This window comes from Ranitomeya imitator, chromosome 3 (genome assembly GCF_032444005.1).
Source record: "Ranitomeya imitator isolate aRanImi1 chromosome 3, aRanImi1.pri, whole genome shotgun sequence".
Classification (NCBI taxonomy): domain Eukaryota; kingdom Metazoa; phylum Chordata; class Amphibia; order Anura; family Dendrobatidae; genus Ranitomeya; species Ranitomeya imitator.
In genome coordinates, this window is record NC_091284.1 from 533189001 (window position 1) to 533208759 (window position 19759).

The following is a 19759-nucleotide window of genomic DNA, read 5'->3' on the forward strand; positions in this document are numbered from 1 at the left end:
GCATTACAGAATGCTGTAGATAAGCCCCTGATGCCGGTGGGCTTACCTCACCCGCGATTTTTGGGGTGACAGGTTCCCTTTAAAGATTTTCCTGTATTTTCATGACTATGAAAATTGTACACTCACACTGGAGGCATCAAAACTATGAATTAACACATGTGGAATTATATACTTAACAAGAGTGTGAAACAACTGAAAATATGTCTTATATTTTAGGTTCTTCAAAGTAGCCACCTTTTGCTTTCATGACTGCTTTGCACACTCTTGGCATTCTATTGATGAGCTTCAAGAGGTAGTCTGCGGGAATGGTTTTTACTTCACAGGTGTGCCCTGTCAGGTTTAATAAGTGGGATTTCTTGCCTTATAAATGGGGTTGCGACCATCAGTTGTGTTGTGCAGAAGTCTGGTGGATACACAGGTGATAGTCCTACTGAATAAACTGTTAAGAATTTGTATTATAGCAAGACAAAAGCAGCTAAGTAAAGAAAAACGAGTGGCCATCATTACTTTAAGAAATGAAGGTGAGTCAGTCCGAAAAATTGAGAAAACTTTGAAAGTGTCCCCAAGTGCAGTGGCAAAAACCATCAAGCGCTACAAATAAACTGGCTCACATGAGGACCGCCCCAGGAAAGGAAGACCAAGAGTCACCTCTGCTTCCGAGGATAATTTTATCCGAGTCACCAGCCTCAGAAATCGCAGGTTAACAGCAGCTCAGATTAGAGACCAGGTCAACGCCACACAGAGTTATAGCAGAAGACATCTCTACAACAACAGTTAAGAGGAGACTTTGTGCAGCAGGCCTTCATGGTAAAATAGCTGCTAGGAAACCACTGCTAAGGACAGGCAACAAGCAGAAGATACTTGTTTGGGCTAAAGAACACAAGGAATGGACATTAGACCAGTGGAAATCTGTGCTTTGGTCTGATGAGTCCAAATTTGAGATCTTTGGTTCCAACCACCATGTCTTTGTGGACCCAGAAAAGGTGAACGGATGGACTCTACATGCCTGGTTCCCACCGTGAAGCATGGAGGAGGAGGTGTGATGGTGGTGGGGTGCTTTGCTCGTGACACTGTTGGGGATTTATTCAAATTTGAAGGCATACTGAACCAGCATGGCTACCACAGCATCTTGCAGTGGCATGCTATTCCATCCGGTTTGCATTTAGTTGGACCATCATTTATTTTTCAACAGGACAATGACCCTAAACACACCTCCAGGCTGTGTAAGGGCTATTTGACCAAGAGGGAGAGTGATGGGGTGCTATGCCAGATGACCTGGCCTCCAGTCACCAGAACTGAACCCAATCGAGATGGTTTGGGGTGAGCTGGACTGCAAAGTGAAGGCAAAAGGGCCAATAAGTGCTAAGCATCTCTGGGAACTCCTTCAAGATTGTGGGAAGACCATTCCCGGTGATTACTTCTTGAAGCTCATCAAGAGAATGCCAAGAGAGTGCAAAGCAGTCATCAAAGCAAAAGGTGGTTACTTTGAAGAACCTAGAATATAAGACATAATTTCAGTTGTTTCACGCTTTTTTGTTAAGTATATAATTCCACATGTGTTAATTCATAGTTTTGATGTGTGAATGTACAATTTTCATAGTCATGAAAATACAGAAAAATCTTTACATGAGAAGGTGTGTCCATGCTTTGGGTCTGTACTGTTTATATGCACAAATGGTGATCTATGGGAATAATTTCATTGGCACATGGCTATATACATTTCCTTCAATTGCACTGAAAAGTACATTTGTAGTTATTTTTTTATGGGCATATATAGCAGACATATGCAATTTTACATACACACAGTTTTTTACATCCCAAATATTCAGTATAAAAGGTATGTCAAGGTATAGGATTGGACAAAAATTTATAACAAAACATTTATTGTTCAATATTTATTACATATTAGCAGGTTTTATAATATTTCTAATCAGTTTATTGTAATTAAAAAAAAAATTTTAAGCATTATCCTTACTTTTCCATGTTACAAGTTGGTGTAGAAATGTCACTGTTGTAGAGAATGTACTAGTCACATGAAAAAAATACACCTTACAGGAAAAGAGAAGAAACTATCTATACACCTAAATGTAGTCAATGACAAAAATGGCTGGAGCAAGGCCGTTCCCCCCCCCCTCACCCAAGGCCTGGGTGGAGGCCAACATGACAGTGGTTTGGAGGTTGGGTATATAGGGTAATTAAGGGGAAGGTTAGTGGGGGGGTGGTATTAAAAGGTCAAGTTGGGGGTGGGGCCCATTAGTTCCCGCTCTCCGAACCCCTGGAATCGTCCAGCCCTCCCGCCCTCTTTTTTGCCGAGATATAGGGGCAGTTAGGGTTATTGTTTCATTTTAGCATTTTTCCAGGTCACTGCGGCCGAGGCGGCTGGGGGGAGTCCTTGGAGTTGGTGGAAATTGGTTTGGGGGATCCATTCGCATATGGGTCCCCTGTTTTTCGGAGTTCAACAGGTTTTGGATCTGGTGAATTGTGGAGGGGAGTTTCGGCTGGGGTGGTCGAATCCCCGAGAAGTTTATCGTGAACAGTTAAACCTTTGAGTTTCTTGGTGCTCCCGAGCCAGGGTGGTAACGGCTGGGAGTAAATCGGTGTTTACTATTATGTTCACGGTTATGTTTTGGGGTATTCGCCAGATTCTTTGTAGCTTCAAGGACTCCTCCTAGTATAAGAGTTAATATATATATATATTGTGTGTAATTATTTATTTGATGTGTTAAAATAAAAGGCTGCTGTGGCCAAGTTATTCCAAAGAAATTATTGCCATGTGTTCTTTGTGTGAGTGGAAGTATGGGTATTGGGCAATGGTTTGGAAAAGAGGGGAGGTTACAGGGGTGGGTTGGGGGTAAGGGGTCCCCTGGTATGCCCAAGGACTCGACAATGCCAGTGTCATGACATTTAGCTCGTTGTAAATGTAAAATTGTTTCTAAGGCTGATTCATTACATGGATTTCCGCAAATCATCAACAAGTTATTTAAGATAGAGAGGGATGAAAGTAGTATCTAAAATGATTGCATTGCAATTGTCGATACATATACAGTACATGCATACACCATGCAGAGCAGTGATTTTCAGTCTGTAGTTTCAGCAATTTTCTAAAATAACCTGACTTGTAGAAATCTTGCAGAGATCATAGGAATAATTTCCTGTTCCCTTCCATTTGTTCCTGTAAGTCAGCAACACGGCAGAGTTGTTCTAAGAAGATGAGACTTGTGAGCAGAGTGCCTGGTCTCCTTTGCCTTACAGCTAAAATGACCTCTGATTAAAAGTACGCGAAAGGAAGGAGAGAAATTGGACGAGCACCTTAGCACATAATGCAGAATTCTTTACATATTTTTAATGGCACTGGATCAAAGAAGAGGAGGATTAATTGGCAATAAACATTAAATTTAATCCCACCAGGAATCTAACATCTGGAAGACCCTCGCACTTGATGTTGCTTTTAGGACACATAGGTTGGACGAGATCAACAGCTATGAATAGAGATCATTTTTACATCATAGTGTTATCGCATCTCATTCCTTTACTTCTTTACTTTGTGTAAAAGCAAAAATAAAAACACAAAACACAGATGACATTACACACAGATGATGAGCTATTAGTAAAGATAATTTCATTTTCATTAATTTTTGGTTATTAAAGGAGCACACTCGGACTGGGTGGTTATTAATGGAGCACACTCTGACTGGGTCGCAGTTAGCAGTGGGGCACCACTGGGGTCAGTATTGGGCCCTCTTCTTTTTAAAATATTTATTAATGATCTTATAGGGGGCATACAGAGTGGAATTTCAATATTTGCAGATGACACTAAACTCTGCAGGGTAATCAATACAGAGGAGGACAATTTTATATTACAGGATGATTTATGTAAACTAGAAGCTTAGGCTGATAAATGGCAAATGAGCTTTAATGGGGATAAATGTAAGGTCATGCACTTGGGTAGAAGTAATAAGATAATATATATACAATATGTAATACCTGCGCTGTCTGCTATATATACAATAATCAAATAAACACAATGTGTATTTACCTGTCAGGTGAAGGACGTTTATCACATTGAGGTGTGTGCATATACTTGAACTCAAACAGGTGGAATTTAGCAACTATAGTTGAAAGAAAAGAAGAAAGGGAGGTCTTAATAGATAATTACTATGCTTAAAAATAGCCAGGATACTGTTGCGACACTTATCTAATGCTACCGGGAGTGCGCTAATGATTCTTTTAAAATTTACAAAGATATATAAAAAAGGGGATTATATTAAAAGTATAATATAATGGTATACTCCTGTGATTAGACACTATCGGTAAAACACCCGTAAACTACCTGGAAATAAAGTCCGGTGTAGTATCAGACAGGTACATATATATAGATCGATGCGGAAATAATAGCTGTAATAGTCTCGGTACAGTACCTGTAGTGTAAAAAGGTGCCTTAAGAAAATCCGTTGCTACAAGTGAATGCAGCTGGTTACTTAGCTTGTATATGCGGGAGTTGAGATCTTCCAGGCGGCTTATGCGAGCGCCGTCCCGGCCGGAGACAGGCGCTCGCGCGGCCTCTACTTGAAAGTCCTAATGCGGTACTTCGCAGGACCTGCAGTGACGTTAAGGTCACGTGATCTTGAGTCACGTGGTGCCAACCCTGATGAAGGAATCCGCGTCATTCCGAAACGCGTTGGTTTTTGGCTCCCACTGCGATCCGTAGTGTCTCCAGGGGCACCACGTGACACCTCAATGTGATAAACGTCCTTCACCTGACAGGTAAATACACATTGTGTTTATTTGATTATTGTATATATAGCAGACAGCGCAGGTATTACGTATTGTATATATATTATTTTATTTTTTTCTGTGTGTGGTACAGAACACTACCTGCAGCTACTCTCATCTATCTGCACTAAGCGCCGCTATTTTATTTCATTTTTTCAGAAGTAATAAGATGTATAACTATGTGCTTAATTCTAAAACTCTGGGCAAAACCGACAATGAAAAAGACCTGGGTGTATGGGTGAATGACAAACTCACATTTAGTGGCCAGTGTCAGGCAGCTGCTACAAAGGCAAATAAAATAATGGGGTGCATTAAAAGGAGCATAGATGCTCATGAGGAGAACATAATTTTACCTCTACACAAGTCACTAGTTTGACTACACTTAGAATACTGTGCACAGTTCTGTTCTCCGGTGTATAAGAAAGACATAGCTGAACTAGAGCGGGTGCAGAGAAGAGAGACCAAGGTTATTAGAGGACTGAGGGGGTCTGCAATACCAAGATAGGTTATTACACTTGGGGCTATTTAGTTTGGAAAAGGGGGGTGATCTTATGTTAATGTATAAATATATGAGGCGACAGTACAAAGACCTTTTTAATCATAGACCTGAGACAGGGACAAGGGGGCATCCTCTACGTCTGGAGGAAAGAAGGTTTAAGTATAATAACAGACGCGGATTCTTTACTGTAAGAGCAGTGAGACTATGGAACTCTCTGCCGTATGATGTTGTAATGAGTGATTCATTACTTAAATTTAAGAGGGGACTGGATGCCTTTCTTGAAAAGTATAATGTTACAGGATATATACACTAGATTCCTTGTTAGGGAGTTGATCCAGCGAACCAGTCTGATTGCCGTATGTGGAGTCGGGAAGGAATTTTTTTTCCCCAGTGTGGAGCTTACTTACTCTTTGCCACATGGTTTGTTTTTTTTTGCCTTCCTCTGGACCAACATGTTAGGGCATGTTAGGTTAGGCTATGGGTTGAACTAGATGGATTTAAAGTCTTCCTTCAACCTTAATAACTATGTTACTAAGTTACATTATTTTTCTTATTTGGAACAAGATGCATACATAACCGTACCATACAATCCGTCATAAGTATAGTCCCTATCTGTGTGTCGGACTGGCATTTCTTGGCTCTAACAAAGGAAAGTATTCTGAGGATCAAATCTTCGTTTATACAGAATGCTAAATCAACAGAATATATCAATAAATCCTTAAGGATAAATCATGAAATATTTGGGAAACAACTTGTAAGAAATAGACACTAGAGATGGGTTATAAAGCCACCTTCAAATGCTGGACATGTGGGAACCACCATTGTGTCAGAGCCTACACTCACAAAGGAGGTTCCTCCTGTAGGGTGTTGGACCCATCCAACTTGGCCTACTAGTATTTAAAGAGGTTGCCACTACGTTAACATTGATGATCTATCCTTAAAATCAATGTCTGATTAGTGAGGGTGTGACACCAGGTGCCCCCAACATTCACCTGGTATCGGCAGTGGCCTGAATTGCTCAGTTACGGAGTTGCACAGTGTAACTCCATTGATGGAATAGTGGCTGCAGCCGAGTACTGCACATCCACCCCCTACTGATTTGAATAGGGGCAGGTGAGCAGTAGCAACCCATGGCAACTACAGAGTTGATGGTGCTGCGAAGCTGAGCAGTTTCGGCCGACACCAAGAACAGCTGATCGGCGGGGGCGCCAGGTGTCAGACCCCACATCGATCAGACTATCTTAAGGATAAGCCACCATTGTTAAAGTAGGGGATAACTTCTCTAAGGCATCATTCTTATCTGTTTGAACAACTACATTTTGTAAAATCTATATGATGAATTTATATGAAGCCACTAGTCTGCCCCAGTGAATGCAAACAATTTACTGCAGACTACATAATATAAAGATGCATATAGCTTAAAATGACCTTACAGTCATAACAAGAACGGGTTACATGCTACAATGTTTGCCATTAATAGGCACAGCAAATTGGTAATTAAATGCAAACAACTCCTTTACGGATTGCAGTATGCCATCGAGTGGTCAGCTGAAAGGACGTATCTACTGGTGACCACAGCACACGTTTTAGCATCTCAGAATAAATTCACTATGGCAATGATTCTAGTCCATTAAATACAAAGGACAGATTTATCAATATGCTTAGACAGTGTAAACTTAGACTAGATGGTATTAAAATGCTCCAGATTTATCAAAGTGATGTTTAATAAGTATGGTGTATTTTAATAGTTTAATCTGAGTTTATAACACCTATTAGTTGCCTTACTTTGCGTCAGAAATTTGCACCAAAATTTTGATGCACAGTATGGAATTACAGGCAGTGCCCTTTTATGCAACCACATTCCTTGAGATCACGACCCATGAATATGATTTCAAGCTTATTTACAAGTCTGAAACAAAATAAACTTGATGAAAGTCATAAAAGAAAGTTTTGGGTTGCAAATTATGGTATAGTTATGGTGTATATATCTAGATAAATAAGCCCTAATATTTTTGAGTCATTTAGGCACAAGTTGCACCAGATGAGCTAGAAACTGGTTTAACTGCACATTGCAGAAATAGCCTTAATGGTTTTACATTCTACTATGTTCACACGCTGCTTTTTTGCTGCATATTTTTCTGCTGCATATTTTTATGCGGTCAAAACCTGCTCTCTTGACAATAAAAAAGCTGCTTACAAAAAGTAGGTTTTGTTGCTTGTTTTGGCTGCTTATTATGTGTCATTTGTCTTCAGTACATGTTTAATAAAGTTACTTTCAGTCACCAAAAAAGCAGCAAAAAACGAGGCTTGCATTTCTTGCAGCGTTTTTGCTTTCTAAGGTGAAAAAAAACGCTGCAAACACTGGAAGAATTGATGTGATGCAGTTTTCAAAAAAAGCAGAAATTTACCTTTTCCGTCAGGAAAAAAGCAAATGTGTGCATGAGATTTCAGAAATCTCATAGCTATTTTTGGTACTGTGAAAAGCAGCGTTTCGTTTGCATAAAAAATGCATTGTGTGAACTAAACATACAAGTGATCTCTCACAACAGTGCTAAAGCCCCTGGTCTCTGTGACTCCTCAAGTACAGAGCAAATTTGCTTATAGCCTAATCCAAAATACAGTGTGTTGAGATGGTTTCACTTTTTTTAAGCAAATGTTTTTTGTTTTTTTAAGACCAACAGCTCTTGACTTGGGAATATCACAGGTTCCAGGTTTTCACTAGGTTCTACTAAACCACACAGGCAAAGCAAGAAATCTTCTGTACATCCAGAACTTCCCCTTGATGAAGGCACTGATAGGACGACTTCCTTTATCTATCATCTGAGGTGATATAAAATAACAAAAGTGTAATAATTCAGAACAAACATATATTTCCATATATGCACTTCGCAACGTTAGAACATTCCTGTAAAGTGTAGCACATTTCCTACTGATATATGACTTTTCTACTATTTACAGTTTATGGTTATTTTAATAAAATATGACTTCCCCTAGAACATTTCTTGACGTAATATATTATTGATAAAATAAAAAAAAACAAAGCCTCGTATAAAAGATAGAGACACCTATGAGGGCATAGCTGTTTTGTTTTTACTGAAATACATTATTATTTTTTTTAAACATGATGACTCTGAGGTGTGTGGCACTAGAATAAATATAGACAAAGGTGATGTACGGCACAGATATGATAATTTCACCAACAGGCAGAAAACTCATCATAAATGGTTCACCACAGGGCTGCTAAATCTGCTTCTTTCTCTGCCAAAATTGATCAGTCATTATCACAATTCACAAGTCTGAGGTAAAATCTGTATTCGGTGAAGACTGACTTTCCCATTACTGAGATGGGAGATGGCGGCTGCTACAGATACCGTTCTATGTAGATGGGGAGGAGCTCTGTCTATCTCATTCTGCCTACATAGAATTGTATCTGTAGCAGCTGGTGACTATCATTGTCCGGACTATAGCAGCTACAGCAGGATGTGCATGATAGTCCATGTGCATGATAGTCCATCTCCGCAGCTCACTGTCTATGGACTTTGTACACAGAGTCTGGTGTGGGCGGGGCTAGCTTTCTCAGCTCTGCTGCATTCTAAATCTAAAAGCTCTGACTGTGTCAGAACAGCTGCACCCAGTAATCTAAGCGATACCTCCGCAGGGACAATTTTCCTACATTATGCTGCTCTTAGATGAGGTAGCAAAACCCTGCTGACAGATTCCCTTTAATCAATAAGGATCAACACCCTATTTACCATTCCTAGTAATATCCCTTCACAAGATCAAATTCTGACAAACTGAAAGGAAAAGGAGATTTATTTTTAGTTATGTGAGGACCACCTCACTGTGCCAGCACGGACTCAAGAAACTTTCACAACCAAGAGTCATTTTATGCTAAGACATTGTGGCCAGAGGGACAATTGAAAATGCATAACTTGGAAGTCCCCAAGATTGAGGGAAATGAAAATGATTGTCAAACTAGACAATAACTCGAACCTAGAAATGAGAAAATGGAGCCGACAGTGTCACCTTTATGACTGAATAGAACAAGTGTATTGAGTCTGTGAATAGCAAACAATGGGATGTCAGGCTTTCATTTTAAGAAATATGTAAGAGATATGGATAAGTGTACTGTACCTTGATCTGGGCCATCAGTGTTTGCCAGGGAGCCACTATCGCTGGGAGTTCCGGACCTGAAATGATTTACCACAGACCGTCTGCTTTTCCTAGAAATTGATTGATGCTTCTTTTCTTCTTTTGGTGGGGTTGGTATTAGAAGCGGTTTTGCAAGTTGAACACTGGGGCTAAAATGACAGGAATAAAACAAATGACAACACGTTAGGGCATGTTAGGTTAGGCTATGGGTTGAACTAGATGGACTGAAAGTCTTCCTTCAACCTTAATAACTATGTTACTATGTTACAGGAATACTGTGAAGATTGCAAGTAAAAAAAAGTTCATATTATTTTTTTGGGTCAATTTAATCATTAAGAGTATGTACACACTTTGCAGGATGTACAGGGATAGAACTGCAGAAGACTGGTGCAATGTTATTTTCTCTAATGAAGCCACCTTCAGACTGTTGTAGATATCCAGAGAAGAAAAGGAGAACATTACTACGAGTCCTGTGTCATACCAACAGCAATGCATCCTGAGACCATTCATGAGTAGGAGCTGCTTTTCATCGAATGGAGTGTGCTCACTCACAATTTTGTTTAAGAATACCACCATGAATAAAGAATTGTATCTAAACCAAAACAAATCTATCGAGATCCTATATCACCAGAAAACCAAAGAAGCAAGGATCCCTAGAATATAACTTTTAATGAATAAAGTTTAAAAATATTCCAAGATTGGAGACAAGCAACAAAATTGGGCATTGTTGTTCTTTCATGTAGTCTGACTGGTGACTCAGTGGGATAGTGACCTCCGCCTATATTCAGATGAGTATATGGTTATTGCATTATATGAGGCACAAATTAATCAACACTGCTAGCATCTACTATATGCATTGTGACCATGTCTTAGCCCTATTATGAGTAGTATATGACTTATGAGCTGTTGGTTCTTGGTACTATTATGTATTAGGACGATGAGATCTCTTTTCATCACATTTATGAGGAGTCTGACCGGTGGCTCAATGTGGATGGCAGTCTCCACTTTCACCGTTATGCACTACAGATTAGCTGCATTAGATCTTATATAAGCAGATGTCATTGTAACTGTTGGCTATATGTAATACGTTTTTCATTGCCCATGTATGGGTAACATATGGTGAAAAAAGACAGATTGCGGAGCTCTGCCTTCCTCTATTAATGTATTAGAGCAAATGAGACAAGTATATAATTTTTTGCATTCTATTTGCCCACATTTTATATAGATATTGCGCTACAAGAGGGATATTTATTTCCCACTTTGGAGGAAATTGGTTATTATAGCCTCCACACTAAGGAAAAAAGTTTCCTCTGCTTATTATTTATGTTTTTTCATTGTTTCTATTTTTTTGCTTCACGTTATTTTGTGTTTTTTTCACATGGGCAATGGGTGTATTGGGACACAATCTCAATAATCATAGGGATTCATAGGGACAGCAGGGCGAGCTGCCGCAGAGTGGGGCACCTACCACTGAAACTTAGGGTGCCAACCTCCACTGCCAGGCAGGGGTCAATAAAGTATACCTGCAGGGCACAGCAGGACACATTATTGATATTTATTCTATTCCCTATGGTAACGTTTTATAATTAAATTTGTTGCTTTTCTCCAATCTTGGAATATTTTTTAACTTTATTCAATAAAAGTTATATTTTAGGGATCCTTGCTTCTTTGGTTTTCTGGCTATCTAAACCTCTTTCAAGAGCAACTTCTCCCAATGATCAATGACGAACAATACTTTTTCTAGCATGATGGAGCAACATGGCACAAGGCAAAAGGGATGACTAAGTAGCTTGGGTAACAAAACATTGAAATTATGGGTCCATGGCCAAGAAACTCCCCAGATCTCAATCCTATTTAGAGCCTGTGGTCAATACTCAAAAAACAGGAGGACAAAAACATACACACAGGAATTATGATAAGCTCTAAGCACTGGTTAGACAAGAATGAGTTGTTATCACTCAAAATTTGGCCCATAAGCTGATATCCAATCTTTCAGGGAGAATTGCAGAAGTCATAAATAATAAGTATCAATACTATACATATTCAGTCTTTGCATAAACTTGATGTTAATAAACTTTGTTAATAAAATTTTAAATGGGACCTTTCTCCTTGGAAAATACTATTTACCTGCAGATATAGGGTTAAACTGCAGGGAAATAGTGTGACAATACTGATCAGCTGCCTAACTGAAAGTGTGACTACCGAGAGAAAATTAACTTATTTCCTTCTGGGAGCTGCCGGCTTTCAGTCATGGGGGTGTACATGAAGTGGCTACAGTCACTAATCACAGCACCCCTCAAGATATTGTGAGTGGCAGCAGAAAACACTCTGGCACATTGATTGACAGCCGACTCTACAGCGCATCTATGCAGAGAAAGCTGTCAGGGTGTGTTTACAGCCGCCACTCACAGTATAGTCAGCAGTGCTGTGATCAGTGATTGACTACTTCATATACATCCCTATGACTGAAAGCCGATGATACCTGGGAAGAAATAAGTTAATTTTTAGCTGGTAGACTTACTTTCAGTAAGGTGATCAGGAACTATTGTATTGCTATGTACCTTCAAAAAAAATCCCCATATATGCGCGTATAAAAAGCATTTTCCAAAGTGCCAGGTGCCCTTTAAAAACTTCTGAAATCCTTATAATTGTAATTCAATAACCAAATAACCATAGAAACATCTGACTAAAAGATCTAAAAGCGCAGATGCAGCAAACTTTGTGAAAACCAAATATCACTCTCAAAACCTTTGGCCATAAGTTTTGGTGCATATCTGAGAAATAAGATAGGGGAACCTTATATTATTGTATGTGTTGTTATGTCAATCAGCATTATGTTATTGAGCAGAAGAATTGTAGAAGATATATCCTTTTTTTTAGTAAATGTATTTTTATGTTTGGCATGACTTTATTGCTATTCATTGACATGAATCCCTGCTCCTCTAAAGGTATGGGTCCAGGGGGAGGTCTTACTTAGTGATTGATAGCTATCTCTTCATGCACACTATATAGTTACATACAGTGAAAAAAGACACAAGTCCATCAAGCTCAACCTTTCTCAAACAGTTATACATTTTCTATCACAGTCAGCAGGGATTTCTATCAAATTATTTGTTATTCTGAATCTTTTCCAATAAATTATAAATCTGCTCAACTCTTACAGATCTGTAATATGCAGATAGACAGCATGTTCGACATGACACGTTCCCTTTAATAATATTTCTAAAAAAAAATTAAATTGAGAAATTGTTATAATGTATTATTGACTTACGCTAGACAAATGAGTAAAATGCATTAAGTGCAATGATTCCGTGCTTATCGAAAGCCCTAAGCTCTTTCCTTTAACAAGTATTACTGATGCACAGTCACAACTGAAGACAGACTGAGTTTTCAGCCATCTAGTAGTAAAGCTTTGCCTACTGATTTACTATTATAATTATCTACTTTTCTGCTAGTTGTTTGTAGACTGACTTGAACACCCAAGTCTTTCATGATAAAGCCTTTTATTATGGTAATCGTTTGTAATTTTGTAAGGATGTGACAGGACTGGTCATACGCCTCTCCCCCTAAAGACAGCGTCTGCAGGAACTATACGGGAACACATGTTAGAATATGGTTTTATTGTATTGTATGAGTAATGTAAAACTCCATTGAATCTTATACAGGGTGGAGCGCGGTAATTTGCTTTTTTGCACTGCATGCTGTGGCGGCACTGTCGGTCGAAGAGAGGGGAGAGTGGGTGTGGCTTACAGTGGCTGATGGGAGATTTGTATTCCTCTGCCTTTCAGTTGCCATCATGCAGTGGACACGTGAGGAGAGGTCATTTTGTGTTGAAGCGTATTTTTCAAATGCCCACTCGATCATTGCAGTGCAGCGTGCTTTTCGTTTACAATTCGCTGTTCCTCCACGCGGACGTGTTCCTGGACGGCAATCAATTGTAAATTGGGTGAATGCATTCAGAACAGCAGGGAATGTGTCATGTGTACGAAGGGGACCTGAGAGAAGGATTACAACACCACAAAACATCGAGAGAGTTAGAGCAGCAGTACTGCAATCTCCGAAACGCTCTGCTCGGAAGCAATCATTTGCTCTTGGCATTTCACGAGTATGCATCATTGGTCCTTACTTTTTTCAGGATAATGGTCGTGCCATAACTGTGAACTCCGAACGGTACTTGTCTATGATACAGGATTATTTTCAGCCGGCTCTTGAGGCAATGGAACTAGAGGATACATGGTTCCAACAGGATGGTGCCACTGCACACACAGCGAGGGTTACCATGAATTGTTTGAGGCAAATGTTTCCTGGACGGCTTATCTCTTTGAGGGGAGATGTGAACTGGCCAGCACGCTCACCAGATTTAGCCCCATGCGATTTTTTCCTTTGGGGTTACATGAAGTCTAAGGTGTATATCAACCGTCCCAACACCTTGGAAGACCTAAGGAACAATATTGAAGCTGAAATTGGCAGAATACCAGTGGACATGCTTGTTAGAGTTCATGAAAACTTCAGAAAACGTATGCAGCAGTGTGTGGATAGCGAAGGTCGACATTTGCCAGATACACTATTTAAAACCATGTAATTTAAAAATTCCATTACTGTTCAGTATAATTAAAATATAAAATAAATTTTTCTAATGATCATAATTTTTTTATTTAATTCCCAAATCAGCAAATTACCGCGCTCCACCCTGTAGGTACTGATATGTGTAGTAAATGTATTGTGGATGTATAATGTATTTTATGTAAAACATTTACGGGAAGAAGAAACTGGGAAACAAAACACACAATAGGATCTTATCCGGTGACAAAGGGGTGTCCGGAAAGGAGAGAATACACTCACCTTGCTAGGCTGCTGAATGGCAACACATAACGGTATGTAGCAGCTGCTGCACAGATATTGGTCAAAAGGACGACCATAAATACAGAGAGAAGACGGAGGTATCACTCATGCGCTGCTGTTATCAAATTATCGGTTAAGTTAACATATTTATTTAAGCCGGTTTAAAAGTCAACGCGTTTCGAGGTCACGCAGGACCTCTTCAGCACCAATCAGAAAATATGTAGCGGATCGGAGGAAGTTTTCAACTGCAGCTTGTGCAATGTAAATGTAAAACCATACTAGTCATCCGAGTGCTGTTCAGTTATTTTCATGGATAGCCACTGACACCGACAGTTTGCATAAAATAAATGGAGACGTGTCCTAGTCTGCTTTTCCATGTGAACTAATATTAGCAATGGGTCATATATTGAAAGCACTAAATGTTAATACACTGTAGCAATGTGTGGGAGCTTAAAACATAACTTAAAACATAATCTATGATCAAATAAAATATAAAACATCAATTCCTAAAATTAGCCCAGTAGGACCTCAAGTGCAAAGACAGCGTAATAAACACATCACCTACACATCACAGCGTGAGTGCCACATACAGTTAGGTCCATATATATTTGGACAGAGACAACATTTTTCTAATTTTGGTTATAGACATTACCACAATGAATTTTAAACAAAGCAATTTAGATTCAGTTGATGTTCAGACTTTCAGCTTTCATTTGAGGGTATCCACATTAAAATTGGATGAAGGGTTTAGGAGTTTCAGCTCCTTAGCATGCGCCATCCTGTTTTTAAAGGGACCAAAAGTAAGTGGACAATTGACTCCAAGGCTATTTTATGGATAGGTGTGGACAATCCCTTCATTATGTCATTCTCAATTAAGCAGATAAAAGGCCTGGAGTTGATTTGAGGTGTGGTGCTTGCATTTGGAAGTTTTTGCTGTGAAGTAAACATGCGGTCAAAGGAGCTCTCCATGCAGGTGAAACAAGCCATCCTTAAGCTGCAAAAACAGAAAAAAACTCATCCGAGAAATTGCTACATTATTAAGAGTGGCAAAATCTACAGTTTGGTACATCCTGAGAAAGAAAGCACTGGTGAACTCATAAATGCAAAAAGACCTGGGCGCCCACTGAAGACAACAATGGTGGATGATCGCAGAATAATCTCCATGGTGAAGAGAAACCCCTTCACAACAGCCAACCAAGTGAACAACACTCTCCAGGAGGTCAGCGTATCAATATCCAAATCTACCACAAAGAGAAGACTGCAGGAAAGTAAATACAGAGGGTTCACTGCACGGTGCAAGCCACTCATAAGCATCAAGAATAAAATGGCTAGACTGGACTTTGCTAAAAAACATCTAAAAAAGCCATCACAGTTCGGGAAGAACATTATTTGGACAGATTAAACCAAGATCAACCTCTACCAGAATGATGGAAAGAGAAAAGTATGGCGAAGGCGTGGTACAGCTCAGGATCCAAAGCATACCACATCATCTGTAAAACACAGCGGAGGCAGTGTGATGGCTTGGGCATGCATGGCTGCCAGTGGCACTGGGTCACTAGTGTTTATTGATGATGTGACACAGGACAGAAGCAGCCGAATTAATTCTGAGGTATTCAGAGCCATACTGTGTGCTCAGATCCAGCCAAATGCAGCAAAACTGATTGGTCGTCGTTTCATACTACAGATGGACAATGGCCCAAAACATAAAGCTAAAGCAACCCAGGAGTTTATTAAAGCAAAGAAGTGGAATATTCTTGAATGGCCAAGTCTGTCACCTGATCTCAACCCAATTGAGCATGCATTTCACTTGTTAAAAACTAAACTTCAGACAGAAATGCCCACAACCAAACAGCAACTGAAAACCACTGCAGTGAAGGCCTGGCAGAGCATCAAAAAGGAGGAAACACAGCGTCTGGTGATGTCCATGAGTTCAAGACTTCAGGCAGTCATTGCCAACAAAGGGTTTTCAACCAAGTACTAAAAATGAACATTTTATTTAAAATGATTAAATCTGTCCAATTACTTTTGGTCCCTTTAAAAACAGGGTGGCACATGTTAAGGAGCTGAAACTCCTAAACCCTTCATCCAATTTTAATGTGGATACCCTCAAATGAAAGCTGAAAGTCTGAATTTCAACTGCATCTGAATTGTTTTGTTTAAAATTCATTGTGGTAATGTCTATAACCAAAATTAGAAAAATGTTGTCTCTGTCCAAATATATATGGACCTAACTGTACCTTACAGTGACCAACCTGTAGCAAGGATTCTTCTTGGCAGTACTAGATGGTGACAGAAACAACCAAATAACTTATGTAGTTGTCAGAGGGTGAGGGTACACAGTCCTTCTCGATTCTATATACACAAATAAGAGATTGGAACACACCAAAATGAAGCTCAGGAGTCAGATAGCCGGGTCTGACATAGCCATTCAGACTGTTCCACTGTCACCACGTCATGCCCAGGGTATAATCAGGTGTGAGGTGCGCTGCCCCAAGCATGGAACCATCTGAAGGGCTATGCTAGACCAGGCTGACTCCTTGACCTCATTCTTTATAGAGTCGAGAAGAACTGTGTCCCCTCACCCTCTGACAGGAGTATCTTCATCACACTGATTGACCTACATGTTATATGGGTGTGTTCATCACCATTTAGCACTACCAGGAAGAATCCTTGCTACCGGTTGGTCAGTGAAAGGGACGTGGCACTCATGTTTTGATGTGTTTATTGCACTTTCTTTGTACTTTAGGTCAGGCTGGACTAATTTTGAGTACTGACATTTTAGATTTTATTTGATCATTGATTAAAAGTTATGTTTTAAGCTCCCACACATTGCTACAGCGTGCTATTCTATGTGGCAGAACTTTTCCATTTACTGTAAGTGAATAAATCATTTATTTCACCGAATGGCACATGGATGACAACCTTTGGTTAGTTGCTTTTCAATGATTGGTTGCTTTAAGAGACGTGGGAAACCTCCTTGTGTTTTTTTTTTTTGCATATAAAAAATATAGATGACACAAGAATTTGTAAAAATAAACTGTATGCACAATCTACAGTATATGACATTGCCATACATATCTGAATCAGGAGTGACATAGAACAGATGGTTGGCTGCACCAACCAAGATCATCAATGATCATCTGGGCCCGTATAGAGGCTGAGTGGTTAGCACTGGGGTCCTGGGTTCAAATCCCACCAAGGAAAATATTGCAAGGAGTTTTTATGCTTTTGTTTGTGTGGGCGTCTTCCAGGTAGTTATGTTTCATTCCACACTCCAAAGACATACTGATAGGGAATGTAGATTGTGAGACCTGATGGCAACAGAGATGATGATGCCTGTAAAGTACTGCAGAATACGATAGCGAGCGTTATATTAGCAAAGCATAAAATAAATATTAATCTTAAATGCATATGGCCTCATTAACATGAAGACAAACGCAAACTTCATTTGTGTAAGACTAAAGCTTGTAGTTCCATAGTTAGTGATAACAAGGACAGCACAGTGTGGTTCATTACTGTTGCTGCCAAAAATAAGGAAAATCAACGTGATGAATCTTATTATAAGTCGTGCATGTGTTAATCTTAGTTACTGATCCCAATCAATCCTGGTGACCAGAGCCTTAGGAGTGATTAAACATAAAGGAAAGCATGCAATCCTCATCTAGTAAGGAAATTCAGAGTTTAAAATTAAAACTATTTTTTTGTGTGTACAAAGAACTTCATATGCCTCAAAAAAATTAATGACAGGCAAATCTTAGCTGCACATATGCAGATGGATAATTACTGAGCAACAGACCAACTGGCGGCACTAAACAACTGCCGATCAGTAAACTTTTACCAATTGGTGGTCATTTAATAGCATGTTTACACAGTCAGAGTACACTGTGCTCACTGAGCCAGCTGTATTGGATTACTCACAGGCTGCCATAGTTCTAGGCAGTGTGAGTCCAGTTTACACTAGAATGACGCACCGCTGTGAATGATGATCTTTTATGCTGTAGAAAAGATCATTTCATCCGATAAAAAAGTGTTTTGCTCTTTCAACAGATGATGATCAGCACATTTTATATGGAACGATTATTATGAAACAAGTGTTCTTGGGAACGCAGGTTAACGATCTTTCAGTGTAAATGCAGCATAACAAAAGATAGAACAGAAGACAATTATGCTTTTTACAGAGAGCAAATGGAAAGTTTCCTTTTCTTTGTCTACTTTCTCAAATTACTGTAAATGTTTTTTCTTTATTTTAATTAGAGTTTGTACAGACTTATTTAACAGTGGGGCAGTTGGTGCCATTTTCCTAGGCAAAGCCAATTGGACATGTTGAAAGGGAACGGAAGGAGGGTCTCTGAAAGTTATGGCTTTCCCCTCAAGCTCTTTTTTGTACTGCAGAAAGTGACAACAGCCAGAGATTCTTACTTGCTGCTGTAATGTGATTTAGGAAGATCTGTATGCATAGATAGAAAGGGTAGTCACAGAGAGACTCTTTCCTTAGTTAACCATGTGCGGGTCTCACCACTGCTTGCATGTTACAGTACTCAGGAGAAGACTTAATTATTTGGATAGGAGTAATGCATAAATGCACTGCTCAAAAAAATAAAGGGAACACTAAAATACCACATCCTAGCTATCACTGAATGAAATATTTCAGTTGCAAATCTTTATGCATTACATAGTGGAATGTGTTGAGAACAATGAAACATAAAAATTGTCAATGTAAATCAAAATGAATATCCCATGGAGGTCTCGATTTGGAATGATACTCAAAATCAAAGTGGAAAAGCAAATTACAGGCTGATCCAACTTCAGTGGAAATGCCTCAAGATAAGAAAATGATGTTCAGTTGTGTGTGTGTTGCCTCCATGTGCCTGTATGTCCTCCCTATAATTCCGGGGCATTCCGGGGCATGCTCCTCATCAAGAGAATGCCAAGATTGTGCAAAGCAGTCATCAAAGCAAAACAATAAAACCTAAAAATGATCAACGTAAATCACAACTAATATTCCACGGAGATCTGGAATTGGGATGATGCTCAAATTCAAAGTGGAAAATGAAGTTACAGGCTGATCCAACTTCAGTGGAAATGCCTCAAGACAAGGAAATGATGCTCAGTAGTGTGTGTGTGGTCTTCACGTGCCTGGGCATACTCCTGATGAGGCGGCGGATGATCTCCTGAGGGATCTCCTCCCAGACCTGGACTAAAGCATCCGCCAACTCCTGGATAGTCTGTGGTGCAACATCACGTTGGTGGATGGTGCGAGACATGATGTCCCAGATGTGTTCAATCAGATTCAGGTCTGGGGAACGGGCGGGTCAGTCCATAGCTTCAATGCCTTCTTCTTGCAGGAACTGCTGTCACACTCCAGCCACATAAGGTCTGGCATTATCCTGCAGTAGGAGGAACCCAGGACCAACCGCATCAGCATATGGTCTCACAAGGGGTCTGAGGATCTCATCTCGGTACTTAATTGCAGTCAGGCTACCTCTGGAAAGC

The 19759-nt window shown here is 39.7% G+C and overlaps 1 protein-coding gene across 1 annotated transcript in view; it reads right to left on the minus strand.

The window, feature by feature from the left end:
* The window catches only part of VWA3B (von Willebrand factor A domain containing 3B), a 430059-nt gene that overhangs the window by 73975 nt on the left and 336325 nt on the right, over positions 1-19759 (minus strand). The window contains exon 27 of the mRNA XM_069757817.1: positions 9407-9573. Coding sequence (XP_069613918.1) covers positions 9407-9573 — 167 coding nt within the window. The remainder of the gene's footprint in view (positions 1-9406; positions 9574-19759) is intronic.